The 8965-nt window shown below is 42.7% G+C and overlaps 1 protein-coding gene across 1 annotated transcript in view; it reads left to right on the forward strand.

Annotated features, from left to right (window-relative positions):
* LOC146969414 (uncharacterized) overlaps positions 1–2144 on the forward strand; it is a 3099-nt gene extending 955 nt beyond the window's left edge. Inside the window, exons 3-5 of the mRNA XM_085760465.1 lie at positions 35–136; positions 1871–1905; positions 2022–2144. Of these exons, the coding sequence (XP_085616591.1) occupies positions 35–136; positions 1871–1905; positions 2022–2126 (242 nt within the window). The 3' untranslated portion in view covers positions 2127–2144. The remainder of the gene's footprint in view (positions 1–34; positions 137–1870; positions 1906–2021) is intronic.
* Positions 2145–8965: the final 6821 nt, after the last annotated feature.

The raw sequence follows: 8965 nt of genomic DNA on the forward strand, positions 1-8965 counted from the left end.
GAATTTTAGTTTGACTAAATCATTTCTGTTTTAGAAAAACCAGAGCTGCTGAGTTTGATCCTGGGCGCCGGTCTGGCTGTTTTCCTTCCTCTGGTCATCATCAGCCTGGTTGTTAAAATCAGGAACCTCCTGAAAGGTATTTGTCTGACGCTACTCTATTGTATTTGACAGTAGTTTTCTATGAGAGGCCGTTTAGGAAATAATTCATATTTGCTCTTACACACATGACTATACTCATACATGCACACTACTATACTCTCTTACATATTCCACTATACTCATACACATGTGAGAGAGTATAGTGGTGTGCGTCTGAGTACAATTGTGTGTGTAAGAGAGTATAGTAGTGTGTGTGTATGAGTATGTGTAAGAGAGTTTGATTGAAACGGAAGTGAGTTTAAATTCTCAGTTTCTTTGCATGACCGCCAGAACTAGGAACTACATTTATTTACGGGTTTTTTACATTGATCCATTTCATTGTTTTCCACCATATAAAAATATAATCATATGGGATCAAATATTTACAGCATTGAGGGATAAAGCAGTTATTATCCCCATTATGTTGTAGCGTATTAGTGATAAGACGTGACGGAAACACGGTGGTGATGACGACAATGCTGTGAATATTGTATCCCATATGATTATATTTTTATATGGTGGAAAACAATCAAATGAGTACAGGTAAAAAAAACAAACAAACAAACAAAAAACACGTAACAAAAATGTGTTCCTAGTTCCAGCAGTCTTGCAAAGAACCAATCAGAAACTGAGAATTTAAACTCACTTCCGTTTCATTCAAACTCTCTTACACATATAGGCTACTATACTCACACACACACCACTATACTCTCTTAGGCACACTGTTATACTCATACACACACACTACTATACTTTCTCACATAGTGGTGTGTGTGTAGCTACAGAGTTTGTGTTAAGTATAATAGTGTGTGTATGAGAGTATGTGTGTGTGAGAGAAAATATGAATTATTTCCTAAACAGCCTCACATATTTTTCACATATTGAGCAGTAGCAGGAGTTTATCTTCATCCTTCGTCAATGACTTGTTAGCATTAAAACTACAGATGTAAAATTAAAGGGATAGTTCACCCAAAATTTGAATTTCACTCATTATCTACTCACCCTCATGTCGACTAAGGGTTGGGAGAAGTTTCAGAGTCCTCCGTGCCTTCTCTGAGTTACAGCGGGGCTCCGTGCAGCACTGCATGTCCATATGACGGTTGAGAACGGAGCTCAATTTTCTTCGTCCAAAAAGACACACCAAAAAACATCCAAATACCTCCATAGTGCTCGTCTGTAATGTCCCTCTTGTATTGAACCCCAACATGAGAAATTGTTCCGAAAAAAAAAGTATATGTTTTAAGCTTGTTTGTAGCGGAAGCTCCCAGTGTTGCTCTGCTGGAATCTTGTGCGATTTGTGGAGCCGTGAACTGGGTGTCAATGCAAATCATGCAAGATTTGGACGGACCAGGAAGAGCAGTGCTCAGAGCTTCCGCTACAAACAAGCTTAAAACATACACTTGTTTAATTTTTTTCGGAACAATTTCTCATGTCGGGGCTTCAATACAAGAGGGACATTACAGACGAGCTGTGTGGAGGTATTTGGATGTTTTTTGGTGTGTCTTTTTGGACGAAGAAAAGTGAGCTCCGTTCGCAACCGTCATATGGAGATGCAGTGCTGCACGGAGCCCTGCTGTAACTCAGAGAAGGCACGGAGGACTCTGAAACTTCTCCCAGCCCTTAGTCCACATGAGGGTGAGTAGATAATGAGTGAAATTTGAATTTTGGGTGAACTACCTCTTTAAGAATGAACATCAATCATCTGACCAGATGTTTCATCTCTGTCTTTAAGGTGAGAATGAAGAACCGGATCCACAACCGAGAGAGGTGAACCCAGTTTGAACATTTACTTACTGTAACATGTCACATCATGACTTTGATGATCTCACTTTGTGTGAGAGATGACCGAATATAAATACTCACTTAATATACTATATTTACAGAATCCGGTCTCTGATGACTTGAACTACGCATCAGTGACGTTTAATCGAGGAGCAAGAGGAAGGAGGGAGCTGGAGCCAAATGTTGTGTACGCTGCCACCAGATAGACTCATCTATCTGCTGTTTGTATGGAAAAAAGACTGGTTTGTGGTTTAAGGAATAGGATTGAGGACATCACTATAGAGTCTCCTTTCATGATTAATTGATTGATCAATAAATTGATTGAGGTATGCATCAGCGGAGAGCGTAGTGTGCTACACTTATAATATCAAACTTGAAAACTAAAGTCTGCCTGTCTTCTGCACTGCTAACATATTGACTGACTGGTATTCCCCCTCATCATAGTGTACCAGCATCTTTTAACTTGTGTGTAAACAATGATCTATGCAATCTGACTAAAAAATAAAATCAATTTAAACATTTCAGTGAATATATTGTATGAGCAGTCATTGTACATGTCACTATGGAAAACGGATGTAAATCGATTCTTGGAGCCAAGGCAGTGGTGTAATGTGTTCTGTTCAGCTCAGACATAAAGTTGTCCGTTTACCCCAAATGGGCAATTCATTTGCAGCTTCCCACATGCATACAGACGACGGTCAGTAATGGAAATATTAAGGTATGTTTGTTGTTGCCATAACACATTTAAAGAGTGCACAGTGAGACAGGTACAGCATATTATAATGACTTTCCAACCAACTTTGTGAACTTTGGGTCGCCATACATCACATCTGCTGGATTTAATGAGAAGTAACAGTGTAAATCAAACTCTTTCTGACTTTTACTAAGAGCCATCGTTCATGTCGTTAGGGCATCTACAGCTTGTGTGGCTGATATCACTCAGCACTGGTTTGACAGGAAGAGACAGCAAAGACATGGTGTGAAGACAACTGAGGAGAAAAGCACGAGGCCTGTGAAGCCTTTTTTAGAAGTAGAATAAGGGGAAGCAGTGAGCAGTGAGCTGTCCTCATGCTATGTACAGAAATATGGTGTGAAGATACAGACACAGATGCACAAGTGTTGTTTGAAACCACAGTGCAAAATGGGCAACAATGAGAATAAAAGATCACACATATAATTGCGCAGCCTTTGCATGGACAAAAATAACCATGCACATTTACATTACAGCAGAAAGCTACAGTGTGTAAGCTGCAGTTGGCTTAAGAGTGTATCACTCAAAAAACGGGCTGCCAATTAGAAGAGAAACTCACACGGTAGCTGTTCTATCATGAAAACAACTACAAACGTATATCATCAGATGCATGAAACACGGATATTCTGTCAAAGCTTCATCAGTACTACTCTGCTTTATAAGTTTTATACAAGTACGTTTTCAAATGACGGAGTGCTAGTAGTATATTCAGAGAAATTTTCAAATGGATTTTATTCTATATTTCAACACTCCACATTCACAAACACATTACATGGACACACTGGGCCTGATCTACTAAAGGTTTGCTTGTGTAAAAAACATGTGCAAACTTGATTTCACCCGCAAAAAAATGTGCAAGCTGATGATTCACCTTGTTTCTCTCAGGATGCTGCTCTTCATTTGCTGCTCCGTGATAAAAGACAGACAGTCTTGTTTAGTGAATTTGTCACTGATCAGATACCTTGCTCTGAACTTTTTTGTCACGATTTCACATACAACAAGAAAAGTAACAAATATACTACATCAGCCTTACCTGAATGAAGTTTAACAGCCAGAACAATGATGACTACAGTGAGTACACCAGTCAGAACACCCAGAGTCACCCTCATCACGTTTTTCATTTCAATAGGTCCTTCTACAATAAAGGTAACAGATGAAGTGGTGGATACGGACATGGGTCATGTTGAATTTACATGGTAACTCTATGGTAACAGAGAGAGAAGAACCTCACCTTCAGAGTGAACATCCTCTTCAGTGTTGGATTTATCATCAATTAAAAAAACACAGATTCACAGTTATTTGACATGTTTCAGTTTGTAGTTGTTTCTTTATGTTGTTTTCACTCTGCGTCATAGAGACACAATAAGCACTAGAGATCAGACTTAAATACAGTCTTACCTTGAACATTTAACTGTGTTGTATCACCGATGACTGTGTGTCCCAGTGAGTGAAACCAACAGAAATACAGTCCAGAGTCAGATAAATCCACTCTGTTGATCTTCAGAAAGACAGTGGAGACGTTGGAGCTCATTTCAAATCTATTTCTAAACCCATCACAGCGTGAATCTTCTCCCTCAGACCCGGACATAGAAGAGACACAACTGGCTCTGGTTCTGTCAACCACTCTGTAGTAGTTGGATCCCTGGAAATGTTGGAGCACAGCAGTGTGACGTCTTGACCAGGCTGGACGTCCACAGTGTGAGACACTGAGACAGAGATCCAGCCTGAAACAAACAGCAGAGACAATGAGAGTGTATAAAGTAACAGAGCTCCTCTTCATTAATCTAGATGGTGATGCTTCACTGGTTGAGTCACAGACTGTTAGTTTATAATAAAGTACTTACTGATGCAGCAGAGACATAAAGCTGTTATCAAGCTGAAGCTCCTCATTGTTGCTGTCGATGGAGTCACTACAAAGATGGCTTCATCCACCGAGCTCATATAAAGAGGTGTAGAGGGGCGGAGTGTGTGTAGTCTTTCATCTCACCGTCACACTAAAGACCGTTTGTTCTAAAATGTTCACTTGCATCTCAGAGTCCTTTTTAAATATGCAAAAAGAGAACAATTTGTGAAATAAATATAAAATAAGTCTGTGAATTCAAGCCAGTTTATTCAATTAAATCACTGGGATGACTTGAAAGTGGACAGGCGACTTCAACTTATCATAGTGAATCATATGGGGGCCGTGATGTTTAATCCAGTTGAGTTGATCTATAGCTCATCATGGAGAACACAGTCTGGTCTGAGTTTCAGAGACAGAGAGGGATGGAGACAGATGATGCGTACACTGCCTCGATTGAGACTCAGGAAACCTGTGGAACTGCAGCTCAGAGTGGAGGAAGTGAAGTGATGCTCTGTCATTTTGTCCATCAGAAGAGTTACTGTCACTTGTTACTGAATTAGTTGCCAAAATATAGTTTTGTAGTAAAGTTCTTGCTTCATGCCAAAAAGGGATTGCAACTGCAGAGTTAAATTCTGTGTGTGGAGGAGGCGGAGCCTGAGAAGCCACTGACAGTCGTCCAGAGTCTTTTATATTGAGAGTTAGATGAAGATGTACAGCAGTAGAGGTGTGAGTGAGGTCACATCACCTTTGATCAGAGTACAACTGGTCTGCACTCATGCAACAGTCGGCATGTGAAGGCCCTGGTTCTCTGCTCGTTGTTTTCCATTGCGGTTTTCAAATGGCGCTTTTAGAGACGCTCAAACACAAGTATCAACCACAGGAAGACAGGCCTTCAGCTCTCTGCATCATAACCACACACAAGGCTTTTTCAAAAACATATTAGTCTGTTTTATTTGTTTGATCCAACCTCAGTGTATCGTCTCATAGTCTACCTGTCTACTTCCTACATCGTGCATATGCAAAACCAGGAAATGCTTGAAATCCACAATGCCACACAAGTGAAAATATATTTTCTTGTTACATTGCAACATGAAAAAGAAAAGAATAAATTGGTATTTGTATTTCCTATAATGTTCCACACCGTGTAGTGTGATGACTTGTTTAACTTCCTCCCTGCAGACTCCTCCTCCTCTTTGTTGTCAGTGTTACACAGGAAACTCACCCACTATTCATTGGTTCATATCACATTTCGTGCATCAGCAGCTGCCTCTGTCTCTAATGCTGCCCATGCCCCTGGAGCCTCCTCTGTCTCTGATGCTGTCCGTGCCTCAGCAGCCTCCTCAGCAGCTTCCTCTGTCTCTAATGCTGCCCGTGCCCCTGGATCATCCTCTGTGTCTGCAGCTGCTGGTTCCTCTGCTGCAACCTCTGCCTCTGTAGCCTCCTCTGCCCGTGCCCCTGGAGCCTCCTCTGTTTCCGCCGCTTCCTCTGCTACAACCTAAGGCACAGGAATACCAAGGCTGTGGATTGCATTGTGAGGCTGAAACACAGACCTGCAATCTAAGACCATGTAGATCCTGTTGGACATTAGGAAACCACCCAGGGCAACAACAACTGCTGGACTACGTTCTACATGATAAAGCACCAGCACATGAACAAAGACGGCAACACTTGCCTGACGAGAGAAAATTTCAAGACTTTGGGGCTTCGAAAGGACATGGATTCTGAGATGGTAAATGGAAGATGGTTTGCCCATTTCACCCAAGAGGGAAAAGACATGGTTGATGGGCTTCTGTCACCTGTCTTTAGACTAAAGAGAAAAAAAAGAGAAGCTAATGAAGAGACAAATCAGGAATCATTGCAAGTGGCAATGGAAGACCACTGCTATGCCAAAAAGCCTTGAATTGTCAAGTTGAATAATGAGTGTGAGGACAATCCTGAGCTGCTGGAGGAAGCTGTAAAAGAAGCACAGCGGCTGCGGCAACTTCAGTGTGCTGACCTGATTGACTGCATGAAGGGGAGCACTTCAATAAGGAAACACCTTGAGGCTATCATAACTGGGGAGTTTGTCTCAGAATGGGAACCCAGGAAGGAGAGGCCAACCCTTTACTTTGAGGGTGAGCAGCTTGATGAGCTTGTCTCATTCTTGTTTGGAGTCATCAGGGAAACCCCAAGAGCGAGGCAGCTAACAGACTGGGTTGCCTACATCTTCAATGTGCTCTTACCTGAAGTGACAGTTCTGGCTGAAAAATGTAACCTGACAGTGCCAGAGGCTGTAGCCAGATTTAAAAGGGGACCAGAATATCAACAATGTGAATTTAAAATGATGGAGGAAGCTTTGGTGGGGCACATGCCCGAGGAGGCAGCAAAGAAGCTCAAAACGTACAAAGAGCGACTAGAAGAAGCCCTCTCCTCTGAGGCATTTCTCGGCAGGCTATGAAATAAATACATGAGAAGCCTTGAAAAAAACAAAACAAACCTCTGTTCAAGAGGAGTTTCTTATGTGTTTATATATACATTTATAAATATATTTTCTAGTTACATTGCAACATGAAAAAGAAAAGCCCATATATTGACATTTGTATTTCCTATAATGTTCCATGCTGTGTAGTGTGATGACCTGTTAAACTTAGAGTGACCTGTCTCTGTTGAAGATGTGAAGTGTAACTCACAGCTCCTCCCTCCCTGCAGACTCCTCCTCCTCTTTGTTGTCAGTGTTACACAGGAAACTCACCCACTATTCATCGTTCATCAACCTCTGTTCAAGAGGAGTTTCTTATGTTTATATTTTTTCTCTCAGCTGTCTTTCAAACAAGTGATGAGTTCACCTTCCTCCTCAGAAACATCAGTGTCCTGTTCTGGCTCCTCCTCTGACAAACCTCTGAGCATCGTCTGTTTCCTCTTCAGATCACAATCAAAGACTAAACAAGCTGCTGTGAAGTGACTGAGTGAATGAAAGCTGGTCTTCAGCCACATCTATCACCCTGTGTCTTCACAGAGGGATGATCTTAACTCTCTCCTTTTACCTGTTGTCTGTTTCATCACACCAAAGCTGCCAGGACAGAGAGACAGTTGGTCCTGACGTGTTCACAACCAGATTGTTTCTGTATCAGGAATTAATTCCTGAAACTCTGGCTGGCACTTTAATCTTGAAGTGTGAATGCTGATGTTAATCAAGCTTGTGAAGAGAAAGTAGATAGGTCAGTTTCTTTGTTTTACAGGTGCAGGCACGCTCCGTGACGCGCTGTATCATTCCATCTTTCCCACACACTGCTGATCCAAACAGCAGAGTGATGCCGAGCCTGCCTGTGTGGAGGAGTGCTGAACAAGTTGGTCAATTCCAGGTGGCTTTTTTTCCGACCAGTTGATGAACTGAAAATAATGTGTAGCCTGTATAACTTACACTTAAAGCAGAAGTAAGTGGTCCGGTCGTTTTCGCTAATGCTGCGTTCCAGGCAGGCTTTTGAAATCGTAAATTACAGCTTCAAGTCACAACTTACGACTTTGTAGCGTTTCAGGCAACCCACTCGTGTTTTTTACCGGTGAAAGTCACTATAACGGCCACTCGTAACTTCCGACCGGTGAACTCGTACCAGATCGAACTGGTACCACTTCATGGTCGGAAAAATACGAGTTTCCTTGAACGCACCATAACAGTCCTCGTCCCTACGTCGCCACATTCACGGCGTTCCTTGGCTTGCTTTAAACCGGTGTATTCTTTTTTGATGGTACAGCACATTGTAATGGTAACGGCATTGTAACGGGGGAAAACAGTAACGATTTTGATTACTCGTGTTACGGTCACTTTCGTAGGTGAGAAGGGGGGGGCTGCCATATTGTGTAATGTTTTGATTGGTTGCCTGGTTACCTGACGGCTTAAGTCTGACATGAGCGGAAGGGGCAAGGGATGCTGGGAAAAAGCCAAAAGCGAGCCTCGTGAACATGAGGCTAGCACCCCGCAGAGAAGTTAAGAGAAGGTGACGAAGCATCAACCCTCCACCGCAAGTTTGAATTATTGTTTTAGTTATTGTCTCGTCTAAACACAAATGAACTGACAAAGCCACGACCGCGTGACGACGGACGGAGGTTGATACACGCAGGACACTGGAGCTGGTGGCCGGCCCGGTGCCACTGAAGCAGGACGGTTGTCCCCAGTCATGGTCAGCAGGAGGAAGGGATTTGAGGACAGAAGAGAGGAGCGACCTCCGAGACAGAGTGAGGTAGGAAATTGGCGTTCCTCTGTGACTGAAAGGAGTAGTTTCCCACGTTCGGCTCCGCTGAGAGGGCCAGCTCAGGTCCCCAACCGGCAACAGAGCTCCTCTGGCGAGCTACGTTGTTTTTGGTGTCACGAGGTGGGTCACAAGAAATCTCAGTGCCCTCGTTTGGCTAACAGGTATGGTGCAGCTAAGACTGTAGGTGTTGTGTCTGTGGAGCAGAGGCCTGAGGAGGAGTTA

The sequence above is a fragment of the Trachurus japonicus genome, chromosome 18 (genome assembly GCF_045865225.1).
Source record: "Trachurus japonicus isolate A0001 chromosome 18, Traja_1.0".
NCBI classification, from domain to species: Eukaryota; Metazoa; Chordata; class Actinopteri; order Carangiformes; family Carangidae; genus Trachurus; species Trachurus japonicus.